Raw genomic sequence first — 16,680 nt, 5'->3', positions numbered from 1 at the left:
AGCCTCCTCAGCTAGTTCCCCCTTTGGTTCCCCAAAGACCCGTCATCATGAAGCAATTGAGGGAACACACATCTCCTCCTCCCTTACCACTTCTCTCAAACAGAACAGTGTTTCCCAAAGTGTGGAACTCTTGGGAATACGTTGGTGAATATGTGGGTTACACTCGGATGTTACACAGGCCAACATATTTAAAGAGTGATAAATTTGTTTGAATTTGTATTTAAAACATAAAACCTGGCTTTACAAACATGTAATTTCACTGATATTGCTTAAAAGAGAAACATCAAGTATGAGTTAATTGAGAAAAAATTATGTGAATAGCACTGAATGAGTAAATCATCTTATGAAAATTGTGAAGGTGGTGTTTGAGGGACTGAAACTTGGGAAACACTGGGATAGTTCCCCCCGAGACAGAAACACTTTTGGTCATGGGCATAAATGTTACCTTACTTTTGGACCTGATTCATCTGCACACTTGGCCCCAGTTTGCTCCAGGGACTAGCCATGGGGGTGACTGCTGGCCTTTGGTTTCTCCTGCCTGTGCCCCTGTGACAATTGGACCAGGCCCTGTGACGAGGCAAGTGGGCTCTTGGGTGGTAATGAGATGCTGGCCCTCATCTTCACGGCTTCTGGATTTTATTTATTTAGAGTCTCGCTCCAGGGCTTTGGAATGGCTCTGCAGCAGTTCAGAGCCGTGTCTATAAAAGCAGGTGTTTATCAGTGTGCAGTCAAGGTAGTTCGCAACTCAAAGTCTGATGTAGAATGAAGCGTTTGAAACTTAATTTTACATGGGGCATTAACAGAGTTGGCATAATTTCGCGATGTTAATTGCAATGAATTTTAGCAGTGTTTTGTTCCCCTCGAATTTTAAGCCCTTCTGCTCCACGTTTGGCTCTGTTCAGTGGCCAGCTGCAGCTGCTGACACCTTCCACAGCCGGTCCCATGTTTCTGCGCCAGGTGTCTAGTGAGGACGAATGGTTCTGGGTGCAGGAGAGCTGGCTGTGTGTCCTGATCACTCACACGCTCAGTGGGCCTGTTTCCTCCGCTGCAGACTGGCCATTGTACTGGCATCATGCTCTAACCCTCTGCGATTTCTGTGCCCCACCCCAGTGCTGTTCTATTTTATTAATGTAAGGTTGCCCCCCAGTGTCCAAAAAGGTCATGTGCATGGGGAAAGGGCTGGCTCCTTTCTAGAACGTGAGAAAGTCTGACACAAAATGTTGTGTCTGTCCATAAAAGGACAATGGTTTGAAGCAGAGTTTCTCACACTTCACCATGGGTGCATCGCCCGGTGTTCTTATTAAAATCCCGATGTGCACTGAGTCAGGTTGGGAGTGGGGCGTTTCTCGTACGCCCCCAGGTCACTCCAGTGCTGCTGGCTGGGACCAACCTCACTTCAGAAGCAAGGCTTACGGAGATTGTCCCTGCATCCAGAACGTCAACAACCACAGTGCAAGCCGGACGATGTCCGCAAAGTCTGAATGAATAAGAGGTGTCCTTTAGCCCCTCTGCGTGTTCTGGTCCCTGCCTGCCTTCCCACCTCCTCTAATCTCACTCTCCCCTTCCCTTGCTTCACTCTGTCTTCACTTTTAGTTCCTCAAAGACACCAAACTCTTACCCACCTCAGGGCCTTTGCATACGCTGTTCTCGGTGCTTAGAATGCTCCCGCCCACACTTACCCCTTGGGTACTTTGTTTTCATCTTTCAGTGAGTGTATGAAATGAGTTCCTTTCTGCTCCTCTCTCCAGTGCCCGATCTGTTGTCTCTGTAGCACTTATCTTCATCTGCCATCTCTTTTTCTGTTTACTTATGTACAGTCTGTGTTCTCCTCTAGACCAGAGCTACATGAGAGCTCACGCCTGCCTTACAGGTGCTGGATCCTCAGTGCTCCTGCCTGGCAGCAGATGCTTAAGAAGTAAATGTTTGTTGGGTGCGTGTGTAGGCAGAGAGCAAAGGAACATTCTTCAGTTTCCTTTTCCACATTTGAGCCGCCCGTCTGGAGGGGCTGTGGTGGAGATGATACTTAGAAGAAACAGAATGAAAGGTCAGGAAAGGAGCTACTTTTGAGCGACATCTCCTCTCCAGAGATGTCAAAATGTGAAAAAAGTGTGTGTTTTAGAATAGATGAAATCCAGTAAGTCTAATATTTCTCAAACAGTTTTGTCAAAGTAGTTTATGAAACAATGGATTAAACAAAGGTACTGCAGGGCTTTGCAGGACTTTTGGCAACGTGCATTGTGAGTCTCTAATAGGAGGGCCGGCAGTGTGGCAGACACTGGGATTCACCTACCCAGAGGCTAGTCCTGGTCTGCCCTGTTTCTCTTCTTTAACAGCAGGGCTCCTGCCTCCCATGTCGAGGCTGAAAATGGCACTCAGTTTCCCAACTTCTTTGCAGCAAGGTCATGGGCCTATTCCCTAGTTCTGTCCAGTGGGACCTGTGGAGAAGTCTGCTGAGGGCTTTTGGAAACGTTTTTTCTGAACAGAAGAGATACCGAAAGGGAAATTTCTCTCCTGTTTTTTGGTGTTTGTGTGAGGACATGATGGCTGGAGCCACAGCAGCCGTTCGTAAATGTGAGGAGTCACAGCTGAGGACACAAGCCAATGTACTAAGGCTGGTGGAGTGAAGAGATGCAAAACACCTAGGCTCCTGACAGCATCACTGAGCTGCTTAATTGCCTAGCCCTGCACCATGGCCGCTTGGTTGTGCAAGATAATCCGTGTTCTCATTGTTTCAGCCACTTTTAAGAGGGCGCTCTTTACGTGGTGCTGAAAACATCCACTGGTAAGAGTGGATAAGCTGATCTCTCTAGTCTGACAGGCTGGAATTGGTTTCTGGCTCCACCACGGTAATTATGCATCCTCTTCAAAGCTGTTTCCTCATCTATGAGACAGAGAGAAGAATATGGCTACCTCTTGGGTTGTTACAGAAGCTGAAATAAAATGGGGGGTGTAAAGTCCTCAGCACAGAACCTGGCTCATTGTTGGTACTTAACAATGAGGAACTATTACTATCCTTGTTATTATTTTTTGATCACAGATTTTCTTTTTTAAGAGAAGCCTTCATTTCCTTGCTTCATAAATAAAGCTGGCTAACCTAGTTGCTTTTTGAGGATTAGTCAAAGAGACCAAATCCCTGATCACAGAGTCTTATTTGTTGCTGCACCATCCTCACCATTTTGCAGCATCCCCGTGTTTTGCAGGAACCAAGCTGGGTGATACTCACCTCGTCAAATTTTCTTATTTTACAGGAGAAGTTGAGGCCACGGGAGAGCTGCTCTCTAGACTCTTATTTTGAAAAAATGTGCCTGATTTAGTCCCTTCCCATGTCCCTCATTTCCAGTCACACTACAAACAACAGAAGGACACAGGTCTGAGTTGAAATCATGTGCTTTTATGGGAAACAAAAATATCCAACAACAATAACAAAAGCCCTTCAAATCTCGCCAAGTTCTTAACAGGTGATAATGAGGCAGTTTCCACGATTGTGACTGGCTGGGGGCGTTTCCAAAAGGGTCAGGATAGTTGAAAGACATTGGCCAAAAAGAGAAGTTACAGAGAGCGGTGGCATTTTAAATGACAGCGTATTAGTCCTCCCCCCCAGCCCCTCAGCCTGGAACCCTTTCAAGTTATGGTCTCCTTCCAGTTCACAAGGACCCTCCCTGAACGTTGCTCCGCTGCGATCTCTTCCACCAAGCTCTCCTTCACCTGCACCACCGCACATGCGTTTTAGTAACGTCACACCCACTTTCTCATGCCGTCCCACAAACTGTCTTGCATCCATCATGTTTGAATCCATGCTGATGACACCACTGGTGGCAGGCCTGCCCCCCAGACCAGGGCCCACGTGGGTCGTCCTGGTGTTCCTGTGCCCTCCCTCCCAGTGCTCAGTACACATCAGCAGGTGCTCAGTGAGGGAGTGTGGAAGTCCGCTCTCCACTTGCCGTGTCACATCTCTCGCCTCCTGAGAGTCCTTATTCTCATTTCTACCTCTTCATCTTACCTCCAAGACTTCAAGTCATCTCCAGGGAGGAACGGACCCCACCACACATTGCCAACTCAGGGTAGAAGGTTTGGAAAGGGGAGGAGAGAAGGTTAAGCTTTCACCCCTGTTCCGGAAGGAACGGAGGCAGGAAAAGCAGCCACTGGGGAAATCCAGGATCATCATGAGTGGTGCTGGCCAATGCTTCACTTTGGAATCTCCTAAGCAGCCATTCTTCAGAAAGTTTTCCCTACAAAACCTGGCTAACTATGCGGTGGGAGTCGGGGACTGGTTAGGTTGCCCTGCCGGCCAGAGAGCAGCAGGCATGGACCAGGGACCTTTCTTTGGAACATGGCCAATCCTGCCTTCAGAGGGGTGTTAGGAGTTGTCTGTCCACTTGTTCAGTTGGAACTATGATGGGAACGTTAGCCCTGTGGTGTGTTGAGTTGTCAGGCACATAGACTGTAGTAAGGCTGAAGAATACTGGCTGCAGCAATGGGCCTCTCCTCCAAACGGGGCAGGGTCAGGAGGCGTGGGGAGCATGAGGGAGAGAAGAGCATCCGGAGACGTCCTGCAGCTCCAGTTCTAACAGGTGCCCTGCTCTGTCTCCTACTTCTTTCCTCTGGTTCCCCACACTGGGGCCCGGCAAAGGGATCAGTTGGAAGGAAGCAGGGAAAGGAGGTGCCTTTTCTTTTCCTACCATGAGTTGCAGACTTGGACCAGGGAGAGGTTAGGATCAAGGACAGGAGAGGGCTGAAGAACTGAGGAGAGGCCACGGCCACGTCCACCACTGTTTACTGCTATCAGGAGTCGGTGCGAGGCCCGCACTGCTAACTGCATCATCCCAGAGCACCAGCTCCTAAGTGGAGGGCTTTCGAAGGTACTCGGTGACTCTGGGAGATCGTGCGTGGACCCTCCCACGGGAGGCCAGTAAGATGTGAAAACTGCATGGTCAGTATCCGCCCTGGAGACTGGGGAAAGAGCGAGGAAGCAGAGAGAAGAGACTTCTTCAAGCACCTCGAAAGAGGGTTGGACCTTGGGGGACTCAAGTTAGGACAGATGTTTCAGTATAAAAAGGATCCCCAGTAAAAGGATGGGAGTCCCCTCAAATCCCTTCCCAAACCCCGTTGCACTTAGAAAAGATAAAGTAGGGAGCATAAAAATATCTGGATGACGTGGGCTTGCCTGACAGTACAGAAAAGCAAGTCTCATGGCAGGCAGCGTGTCCCATTACACAAGAGGATTATACCGAGCTTCCGTATAGAGATTTTACATATATCTTTATATAAATGCATATATATTTATAGAGCCTCTGCCTAGAACAGCCGGGCTTGCTTCTTCAGTTCATTCCTCTTCCAGAGTGCCAGCCGGTCAAACTCAGAGATGGTCATGCCGAACACTTGGTAGAACTCTTCCTGGGACAGGTGGCGCTGAAAGGTGGGAGGGGACAGAGAGGAAACAGCTTGAAGGTGTGCAGTGTAGACGGGGAGCAGGTGTAGGCAGGAATAGTCACTGTGTGTTTCCCCTGGATGCACTGTGCCTGGCATGGCGTCTGGCCCACAGAAGGTGTGAGATGAACGTTTGTTGAATGGATGAATGCATGAATGAATGTTTCCTCGGACGGACCTCTGTGGCTGGTCTGGCTGGAGAGACTGCCTTCGCCCAAGTTTCAGGTGGGACTAGAACTTCCCCTAAGTGCCCCTCATGTATCCTAGTTGACCTGACCTTTCTGCCTCCCTGCTCCGTGCATTCATCCTGTGTTCAGGAGTTTGTATGGGTCACACCCTCCTTTGTGAGTAAAAGGAGGCATGGCTAAGACGTCAGGGTATATTTCCTCTTATTCCGATTTTCACAAATGATCTAGATGGCTGCTCCTCCGGCCAGTGAAAAGAATTAGTGTTCATATTTCTCCACCCACTGCAGTGTCCATTCATCTCTTTCTTATATGAAACCCAATATGCCATATAATGAAACATTGTTCTGCATTCCAGAGCAGGGTGCCCCCTACCCGTTCTGACTGCCCTCCCTCTCTCCCTTCCATGCAGTCTTGAAAGTTGATACATTGCCAAACGCTTTTAGAGTTAGAAATATACGGCACTTAAAATGTGGCAAAATGTTAACAACTGGTGCATTTAGGTGAAGGGTAGATGGATATTCATTTTATTATTCTTGCAACTTTTCTGGAGTTCTGAAATTTTTCAGAATAAAATTTAAAATTTTGTTTTAAGAGAAAACTATGAGATACATACCCTGCCTGGAAACTTACTGGAATCCTTGAGATGACCTGTTGGTAGCAATTATATTAGCTAATTGAGTCAGTTCAGTCCCGTAACTGAACTGGTGCAGGGGTGAGGGCAGTGTCTCTAGCCCAGTGGTCTCAGCTCAGGCCACACGTTAGACATTCCTGTGAGTCTCTGAAAAATGCTGATGCCTGAGCAACTCCCCAGATTGCAATGTAATTGGTCTAGTGTGGAGCCCTGAACTGGTATTTTTATAAAGCTCCCTGGGTGATTCTGATGCTTAGGGAAGGTTGAGCCCCCCTGGTCTGAGCTTCTGGGTGTCCTGGAGGATGTAGGAGAGCCATTGGTCCTCCCAGGCGAATCAGGTTCCTGAGTATTTCCATCCCTTAATGCTGGTGCTCCACTGAGCTGCTATGGGAGCTGTCCCCTTCAGCACTGGAAGACACTCTCCCTGCTAGATGGGGAAAGGAGGCCCTTGTTACAAATGAGGGGAGAATCATCCTCTTCCTCTGTGCTACTCCATCCAGCACGCTAGAGCTGGAAGGACTCACAGAGCTCCCCGGGCCACGTGCATCCCCCTCCTGCTGCCCCCACCCCCTACTCTGCGTGAATTCCTCAGCAGTCATGTCAGGGGTGGGGGACATGTTTGTCCCAAGGCGTCAGAGCCTCCGCTCATAGAAGCCTTCATTCAATGCACACACATTTCCTGCCACCTCTCCCAGTGCAGGCCATGTGGCCGACAGCACACAGTCTTTGGGAGGAAGCGGAAATGGACCTGCACTCGGGACAGAGGGCTGTGGGAGGCTGGAGGAAGAGGTGAATGACACATCCTGGGGAATGTTCGGGGAGGTTTGGAGCACAGGCATCACTAGAATGGAACCCTGAGGAGTGAGGGAGCTGGCGAGATGGAAGGAGCATTCCTGGGAGAGGGAGTGGCAGGGAGAGACCCTGGGGTGCAAAGGGCAGAGCGTGCTCTTGGATCAGAGGTAACTAGGGAATGGAACTCCAGGCCAAGTGGACTGGGCTTCTTGAAAGCCCAATGCCATGCGCAGGCCACCTCTGTGCCTTTGTCTATGTGGTTCTCACTGCTCATGACGTTCTATTACTTCTCTCCATCCGTCCAAACCTTCCCGTCTTCAAAGTCCCGCCAAATCCTTCCGTTTGCTGGAAGCCTGTGTCATCCAACCACGCCTTGGTGGTCTTCTCCGAATAACAGCAATCACACTAAGTACTGAATAACAGCTATGTCCTTATACCCAGGACGCTGCCAGGCTCGATGCCAAGGACGCTTTGTGTATCATTATGTCAGTTGGCAACTTGAGGAAGCAAGAAAACCACCCCAATTCACAGAGGAGAGAACTAAAGTTCAGAGAGTTTGTCGCTTGGCCAAGACGCCCACCTAGGGATGGCGGGATTGGGACTGGAACCTGGGGAGTCTGACTCAGGACTCACTGTGCTGTTACTTTCTGCACAGTGCTGCCTCCCTGTCCTTCTGCTCACAGCACTGGTTCTCCATACAATCCTGCGTAAAACCAGCGCTGCATTTCTTCTTACCAAGTAGACTACAGGCTTCAGAGAGCAGGCACCAAACCTAGTGCTCTTACGTCTGCAGAAGCATCAGCCGCAGGTGGGACATGCACCGATTCTAATTGAATTGAGGAGACAGCATAGAACATCAGGCAACAGACCTGGGCTAAGGAAACTGGGCTAGGCTCTGCTCTTGCAACAAGCTGTGTGACGTTAAAGCCATTCATTCCACCTGTCTCTCCAGAGCTGGGGGAGACCAGGCAATTTCTGGGATCCCTCCTGCTCAGTTTTCTATACTTACCTCTAAACGGGTCCGGTCCACGTCCTTGGGCAGTCGGTTTCTTCCCCTTGTAGTCACCAGCAGCAGTTCATAAGGGTAGATCTAAGCGGAAAGAACAGGAGTGGGGCTTTGCAGGTTGGGTGAGGTGATGGGCTGTCCCTTCAGCCACATTTTGTGTCTGGGCTCCATCCTCTACCCAAAAAGGGCCAGAGATTAAAATCGGGAGGAAGGGCTGGGTCTGCCCTCCTTGGAGTTACCTGGCAGCCTTAAGCTACCTTTTCCCAAAGGGCAAGGCCCAGAGTCCCCTAATACTGCTTAGGAATAAACTTGGTGGCACTTAGCATTAATGTGGGCACAAGACCTCCTGAATGTACATGTCTCATATCTGCTGATTGGGAAGCCCCCAGAAAGTTTCTGAGGGCCATGGGGGACTCTCTGATTTCAGGAGGCAAGAGATGGGATGGGTTCAGGGAGAGTGGACCAAGGAGCGACTGGAAATGCTGGCCTGAAGAGGACCGTGGGGTGATTTATCAGTGTCCCCTTTCCTGTCCAGACAGTGCTGTCATCCTCTGGCCGGTCCCCAATGTAGTGGCTCCCAGTGTCTCAAAGACCCCCGGGTCTATGTATCTCCTTTACCTTGTACTCTGTAGAGAGAAAAGACGTACACAAAATGGGAACCCGTCAGTCTTCACTTTGCACCACACTGGTCTCTGTCTTAAAGACCCTGTTCCTGCTGACATCATCTCAAATCAAGGCTGGGATAAGCACCTTGGCTGGCTGGAGATAGGGGTGGAGCTGATCCAGGTTTTAGGGGAAAAACTGACTTTTGAGATATTTATAACAGAAATGAGTCTGAGATCGTGAAGCACATGCGCTACCCCCGCCATCTCAGGGGTGATTCTCCAAGTTCTGATGTGGGCTGCCCTCCTGCCTGAGCCTGCATGTAGGAGCTGGTGGAAGCTGCCGGGAGAACATCGCTGGCAGACAGCCCAACGCTCATGGAATTTTTGCTGGGAACAATATGCATTTGGCTCGGAGTGGGGTTTTTCCTGCCTCTGGGGCTGGCAGGCAAGTCCAGCTCAGCAGTAGCGGGACCACAGTACTCCCCGGTGGCTCTGGGGGCCCAGATGGGACAGATGGCTTGGCGACCACCCAAAGCCAGGGACTTGGGAGGATGAGGGAAGCGGGGGAGGGAGTGAATGGGAAGCGAAAGGCAGTGGGAACTTGGGTTTGGACAGAGCCCAGGGAGGGGCCATCGTTTGCTGAGGGTCAGGCCACAGCTGTGCGCAGTCCCTGCGCATCCCCAGGAGGCCGCACTCACCTCGCATGCCCCAGTTGACGGCGTTCATGCTGTCGTAGTGGAAGAGGTCTGCGCTGGGTGTCTGCAGGGGTGACAGAGCCAGGCTGGCCTGAGGCACGCTCACCTCTGCCTCCCCGAAGTTCTCACCCAGCTCCAGATAATGCCCTGGGGCTGGGGGGTTCGGGGCCTCACACAGCCTCAGACCCATGTTGGGACGATTGAACTCGCTGCCATAACCTTAGTGCCCAGGCCCGGCACATAGTAGGCACTCAAGAAATACTCATTTACTGGTGAACTCATCTCACCCTTTCTTTCATCTGATCTACCCTGGCAACGCTATCTGAAAATGAAAGTTGCCCCTCCCTAAAACCCCAACCCCCAATCCTACTTAACTTTCCCCCTTTTCCCCCATAGCACTTACTACCTTCCACAGTCTATATAATCTGACGTGTTTACTGTTCACTACTTGCTTTCTGTTTCTCCCTACAAGAACAGATGCTCCAAGGAGCAGGGTCATTGTCGCGCTCGGTCACTGATGTGTTCCAGGCACCCACAGCCGTGCCTGCCGTACATCAAAGGCTTTCGATAACTAAGTGATGTGAATGAATGTCCAGGCTCTGAGCGTGCTGATGACAAGCTTCTTAGCACCGGCCACCATTCCCCAGTGGGGCTCAGATCCCTTTTATGTGCTCCTGACAGGTGTACGGCTTCCACTTCTGTCCCTCCCTTTGTGGTCTCTACTCCATACGGCAGCTGGAGGGATTCCATTAGATTCCGAGTCAGGCCATGCAGCGCGGCTACGGGAGACCCTCCGAGGTCCTGACCAGGGTGCAGGGCCCAACTGACGTCCCCGTCTGGCTTCTTCTCCATGCCCGCTCCATGCCGGCCATGCCTCCTCCCTGCCCGGGACTCTGACACTGTGCTTCCCTCCATCTGGATGGCTCTTGCTGATCTTCGAGCAGTGAGGTCCTCTGTACACTCAGGTTGTTGCCTAAATCCACCCCTCTCTGACGTCCTTCTGCCCCTCCCATCTAGCTTTGTGGTCTGTCACCTGATGTCAGATCATACCTTCACGTGTTGGTTGTCTGTCTCCCCAGCTAGGACTTGAGCTCCCTGGGAGCAGCACCTTCATTCACTGCGGGACTCCTGGCACCTGGAGCAGTGCCTGGCACTTAGTAAGTGCTCAGTTAGTAAACATCTGCCTCAGTTTCCCTGCTTTCCCCCATTTAGTCGCGCAGCTCTCCTCTTGCTAACAAGACGTAGTTTGCATTCTCCTTTGGTCGTTAAACCAACTCACTGCCTCCATGAAGGTTTTATGTTGCAGGCCGTCAAAGAGCTCAGAGGGCTCCTAGCCATGTCAGGCGGGTGGAACAGGCAATCGTGTGGGCTGTCGGCTCGAGTCCTCGCTCTACACTTACGGGTGTGAGAACTTGAGCAAGTCACCTCACCTCTCCGTGCCTCCATTTCTTCATCCACAAAATAGGGATAATAATAGTAACTATCTTGCAGGGTAAATGAGTCAGTGCTTGTAAAGTGCTTAGCACGGCGCCCGGCTTTCGCCAGCCCCTGCCATGGGAGGAGAGCAAGCATTGCCTTTGGGTTCCTGCCGTTAACCCTCCTCTAGCTCCAAGGCCTTTGTCCGGGTTTCACCCCTAAGTAATCGCCATAAGCACCACAACAGTGAGCTACTGCACAAGGGGACAATGTCCCCACACGGCCTCTCTTACCCTGTGCAGCCCGTTTCTTCTGTAGGCGGGCAGGGAAGCGGACTTGGAGATGAGGGGATCTGAAAAGAAGGAGCAAAACAATTACTAGGAGCCCCAAGCTGGAGGCCCTCTCTCCCTGTGGTCATCTGTCTGCAAATGGCCAATATGAGTCCCCAACCCTGGGGGCAGAGGCTGTACCTGGAGACCACCAGCTCCTCCCACGGCTTTCCAGGCTTGCAAATGGCCATGTTAGGTGTGCCTCACCCTGGGAGAATCCTAGGCCTCTCCAAAGCCCCCACTCATACGGTCTCCTGCACACGTCTAGTCTCCTACCATGAGCTCCTGTCTGGACCACAGGGTGGCTCTGGACAAAGGCCCTGGAACTGGAGTTCAGCTCAGAACCTAGACAGACAAGCTCACACTGGGGTGGAAGAGATGCATGCTTTTCCTTCTCTCTGGGAGCTATTGGGCATGGCAACCCTGGTTCCAGAACCAAAAACAGGTCCACTACGTGACAAACAAACGGGGCAGACTATGTGAGGCTGCGCTGGGCCATCCATGTTGTATGGTCATCACAGCCATGGGGGACCTGCAGCTGACTCAGGTATGGCCCTCACAGGACACCATGGACTGAAGGTAGGGTGGGCAGAACGTACCGCTGTCAGCCAGGTAGTGGGACCGAGGGGCTGCAAGAGAGAAGAGGCAAGATCAGTGTGCATGGGGACAGACAGACATGGTGCACACTTAATGGGGACACACAGACAAGACTCCATATCCAGACCGCCCTGGCGGGTGGGGAGGAGGGGCCTCTTTCACAGCCTCCTTTCCCGCTGGCCAGTTTCCAGTTGCTGCACCTGCACCCCATTCTCCCTCCCCTCCCAGCTCTCAGCCCAGCACCTGGCACATAGCAGGTGCCCTGTGACACTTGCTGCATAGATGCCATTAAATGCAATTGAATTTTGAGCAGCACTGGTGGTGCATCGCCCAGAGCCCAGAGGCAGGGGTTAAAAACTGCCTCTCAGCGGTCAAACAGGGAATCAGGCTTATCAGTTTATCCTGGCCCTGCCATCCGTAGATACCTAACTTCTACCAGCTACTTAATCATGCTTTGGGTTTCTTATCTGTAAAATGGGGAGGGAGAGTGTCTCCTTTATAGGGTGACTGTAGAGCATACATGATAGAATATAGAAAGGTACTAGTACAGTGCCTGACACGCACAAAATGCTGACTAAAACTGGCTTTATCGTCATCACCATCACCATCTTCTTCAGTCTCACCTAGAGTCAGGGTGGTTATTCTCAACTAGGTTACTATCCATAAAGTACTGGCAAGTATGTCAAGGGGATTTTCCTTGACAAGGTCATTATCCATCAAGTATTGACTTGAGCTAGAATTTCCTGGCAGGACTGACTCCCACAGGGGTAAGCAAGAGAGGAAGCAGACAGAGCATGTTTGCGTCTAGGAATGGGGAGGAGCTTACAGCGAGAGACTCTCAGGGCCAAAGGCTTGAACCACGCCTCTGTTTGTGTTCCTCCAGTGACGGGAGGCTCACTACCTCAAGAGGCAGCCCCTTATATCTTTGAGCCCTTCCTACGATTAGAAGACATTTTTGTTCACATTGAACCTGACTGGAAGTCACGGCTTCAGATGCCCCAAAGCAGCAGACGTGACTGCTCAGGCAGAGTGTGGGCTTATTCTTTGCCCCACTTAGCTCTTCACCAAGCCTGCCTTCTAGACCGTGGCGAGGCCATAGGAGTTCAGAGTCACTGATGGATGGGGAGCGAAGAGCGCCCACCCCGGCACGCCTCCAGAGCAGTGCTTACAGCCATTGAGGGACATCTCATAGCCGGCAGTGTGCAGGGCCTCCCGGCTGCTGGTGGAGCTCCTGGGTGGGGTCCAGGGATCTGCGTAGGAGCTGGACCGGGCCTTCATCTCCTCCTTCAGAATCAGCCGGCCAATTCCACTCTGGAGCTGGGGGTGGGGAGAAGCAAGATGAAGTCAGAAGGAAGCCGGAGCATGCGATGGGACAGGCTGGGGAAAGCTGAGTAATCGGCCTCTCGCTCCCGCCTTGCCAGCGCCCGCCCTCCTGCAGCACCGGCATTTTCCTCTGGGACTTCATCTCTCTCTCACAAGTGCTTCTGTGGTCTGGGTGGGGCTGATGGTGGGCCCAAAAAGCAGGCCTGGTGTGTGACAGGCCTCACTGCCCTGGCCACGGTGATTGGCTCCATGACGGGCAGGGGGCTCCAGCTGGGCCCGTGACAGCCTTCCACGGGACTCTTGCCGGAGTGGCTGGCACCCATCTTTTTTCCCTCAAATTGTTTTTAGAGAGGTGAAGTTCACATAACATAGACTTAACCATTTTAAAGTGAGCAGTTCAGTGGCACCACCTTTATCTAGTTCCGCCCCTCAGAAAGACTTTGTACGCTTGCAGCAGTCACTCCCTATACCCCTTTCCTCCCAGTCCCTGGGAATCACCCATTTATGTTCTGTCTTTATGGATTTCCCTAGTCTGGATATTTCGTGTAAATGGAACCGTACAATTTGTGGGCTTTCGTGTCTGGCTTCTTTCATCAAGCATCCTGTTTTCGAGGTTTCTCCACACTGGGGCTCGTATCAGAACTCCATTCCTTTTGATGGCTGAATAATATTCTGTTGTATGGATAGGCTACATTTTTTATCCACTCGTGAGTTGGTGGACATTGGGGCTGTTTCCACCATTTGGCTATTGGGAATAGTACTGCTATGGATATGTGTGTATCTGTCTTTGTTTGGGTGCCAGTTTTCAATTCTTCTGGGTATATAGCTAGAGGTGAAATAATTGCTGGGTCACAGGGTAATTCCACATTTCACTCTTTGAGGAATCACCAAATCGTTTCCCCAGCAATGGCACCACTTTCCATTCCCACCAGCCATGCGTGAGAGTTGCTGGCGCTCACTTGCTACTTCATGAGAAGAACCTGCCTGATCCTGAGGCCATACAGAGACAAGCCAGCACGGAGCCGAGAGAGAAGAATCTCCCTATGCCCGTGTTTCGAGCAGCTGGATCTCGTTAAACCCGAATTCATCCTCCCATTGGACTTTTCAGTTAGGCCAAACTGTACATTCCTTTTTTTCCTATCCTGAGTGAGTCTGAATTTGGTTTCTATGACTTGCACATGAAAATATCCTCAGTAACATACCATCTAGGCGTCTGGTTCAGTGCTGTGGCTCGCTCACCTTGTGCATGCTGCGGTCAAAATCGTCCTCCTCTCCTCCAGACGAGAACCTTCTGGCTCGGGGCACTGTCAAAAGACAGCTAGGGTCAGCGTGGGCGTGTGCTCCCCACTCCGCCTGCTCTGGGGAGAGGGTGCGAGGGGCAGTAGACCCCAGAGGGTGGGGGCTTCCTTTTGGCATCACCATTTTCTAGCTGAGTGACCCACACCAGGGCACGTGGTGAACTGCCGCCCCACTACGGGTCCCCCTGCGTGGAGAGGCCCAGTATCCCTGCCCACTGTTGGGCTGTGAGGTGCACGTGATGCTGACTGCCCCAGAGAGCTAACAGGCCGCGGCCTTGGGGCTTTGCCTGGCCTTGGTGGGAGAGACAAGTCCTCCTTCTGTCAACGGAGGAGGTAAGCCTGTAGCTGCTGGAGCTGATCTTGCCATGATGAGGGCAGAGTCAGCCTGAGAATGGAGCACCACCCAACCCGGGGACAAGTCCTGTTGGCGTCCATTCACCTCTAGGTCCATTTCTTTTCGTGTGTGTGTGTGTGTGTGTGACTGAAACAGTCTCATCTAAGAGTCGCCCTCTCCCCTCATGAATGGTCTCTCCCACCTGTGCAGCCTCTGAAAACATCTCTCTCGTGGACACTGATCACTGTCCACTTGGGGTTATAGTTGTGCTGGCGTCTTATCTCCTTTTTAAATAGAGAATTCTTTGAGGATGGGGAAGGAGGTCATGTCAGCTCCTCAGAATGGACATTTAATTAGTAGAAGTGTGTACTGAATCAAAATGGTACTTGGTGAAAATTCCTCTACATACTTGAAGAAAAACAGCCGGGGATGCCCGATTGGGTGGGACGGCACATTGAGGACGCGCTAAGACCTCTTGCCAGCAAGCTCTCAGGAGCCTTCCATCTCCCTACCTCCTATCTTTTCAATCCTCCAAACCATATTCTACCATACAGCCCAGTGGTCTCTTAAAAACACAAATCTGATCAGGTCACCACTTTCAATGGCTTCCTACTATTTAGGATAAAGACCCAAATCCTTACCTTACCCCACAGGGCCCCATGGGATCTGGGCCCTCATCCTTCTTGCCCCGCCCCCTGCCCCCTGAGCTCAAGGTTAAGCTGCCAGCCTTGCCTTTCCTCCAGTGGAACCCACTCCCATCCTGAGTCTTGGCAGCTGTGTTTCTATACTCTGTTGGCTACTTCCTCCCTACCCTTCCTATGGCAGCCGAGTCTCTGCATCTGAGAAGTTTGTGTCGTTTTCTAGGCTGGACAGCATGCCCCTGTCATCAGTTCTCCTACCTCCTGTGTATCACCTCCCTTTCCAGTTAGGAGCTACGTCTCCTCCACGGGGGCAAGGACCTGGTCTAGTGTGCTTCCCAGTGTCTCCCGAGGGCTGATGGCTGGCCCTCAACACGTTTGCCAAATGAATAAATGAACGTGTGAAGGGGTGGGTGACTGTCCTGGGCCCCCGTGTCCCTGGTGCAGGTGATAGGGCTCTGGCCTTGGCTCCCCTGTGAGGTATACTACCTTTGGGGGACCCATGGTAGGTCCAGTACTCAGACTCTGCAGCATAGTAGGGGTCTGGCGAGTAGGCTGGACTGTACTTGGACGCCTGGCTGATGTCTTCACTTGTTTTGCTCTTGGTTGCTGTCGACAGATCACCTGCAAAGGACCCAAAGCAAAAGCTCCAGGGAGGCAGAGTGCCCCAGAAGAGTGTCCTGTACACTCTTTTCCGTCTCAGCCAGGCTGCGGCCCAGGGGCGTGAGGCTACTTCGAGGCGAGGGTCTGGGACATGGAGCATGGGAGATGGAAAACGCTGAGACCAGGGCCCGCATTTGACAGCTGGGAATCTGAACACTAGAGAGGGAAGGGGCTTGCTCAGGACCACACAGCAAGTTAGACCAGGACTGGATCAGACCCCCGCTCAGGGTTCCTTCTGCCACGTCCCACGGACTAAGTGAACACTGAGGCCGTGGCTCCTCCAAGTGAGATCAGACATGTCCCAGGTGAGCCCTTGCCCTTACCTTCCTCACCCTCTAGATGCTTGCCTTGTGGACTCGAGCCATGTCTAGGTGGGAACTGGCAAGCAGGGTCGTGCTGCATGCTGAGTCAGCCTCGCACTGCAATGCCACATCCGCCTGGGGAGACTCCAGGACCCAAAGGGCCTGGGGTCTGCTCCCAGCCCTGCCACTTGACGCAGTTGGAACACTGGGCAGATCCTTCCCCTTTCTGCCTCAGTTTCCTCATCTGTATCAGCATTGGTCTGTTGGCTCAGCTGCCATCCAGCTTCAAGCTTCCATGTAAGGCCCACAATATGGGGTGACCATCAAAACTATCGCAGGCACGAAACCTTCCAGGGAGCTAACTTGAGCACGTCCCAAAGACTGGCAAGAGCCTGACGAGGGCAGAGAGAGGGCTGGGGAAACGTGCAGGGCTTCA

General features: G+C 51.8%; 1 protein-coding gene across 6 annotated transcripts in view; it reads right to left on the bottom strand.

Moving 5' to 3' along the window:
* Positions 1-3,369: 3,369 nt before the first annotated feature.
* The window catches only part of ABLIM3 (actin binding LIM protein family member 3), a 103,010-nt gene continuing 89,699 nt past the window's right edge, over positions 3,370-16,680 (bottom strand). For all 6 annotated transcript variants that reach the window (XM_033096116.1, XM_033096115.1, XM_033096117.1 and 3 more), the window contains 9 exons: positions 15,769-15,903; positions 14,249-14,313; positions 12,856-13,003; positions 11,689-11,718; positions 11,054-11,112; positions 9,348-9,408; positions 8,663-8,670; positions 8,048-8,128; positions 3,370-5,409 (listed from right to left, as the gene is read on the bottom strand). In XM_033096116.1, coding sequence (XP_032952007.1) covers positions 5,296-5,409; positions 8,048-8,128; positions 8,663-8,670; positions 9,348-9,408; positions 11,054-11,112; positions 11,689-11,718; positions 12,856-13,003; positions 14,249-14,313; positions 15,769-15,903 — 701 coding nt within the window. In that variant the 3' untranslated portion in view covers positions 3,370-5,295. The remainder of the gene's footprint in view (positions 5,410-8,047; positions 8,129-8,662; positions 8,671-9,347; positions 9,409-11,053; positions 11,113-11,688; positions 11,719-12,855; positions 13,004-14,248; positions 14,314-15,768; positions 15,904-16,680) is intronic.

Source organism: Rhinolophus ferrumequinum, chromosome 24 (genome assembly GCF_004115265.2).
Source record: "Rhinolophus ferrumequinum isolate MPI-CBG mRhiFer1 chromosome 24, mRhiFer1_v1.p, whole genome shotgun sequence".
NCBI classification, from domain to species: Eukaryota; Metazoa; Chordata; class Mammalia; order Chiroptera; family Rhinolophidae; genus Rhinolophus; species Rhinolophus ferrumequinum.
This window is presented reverse-complemented; position numbering and strand designations above follow the sequence as displayed.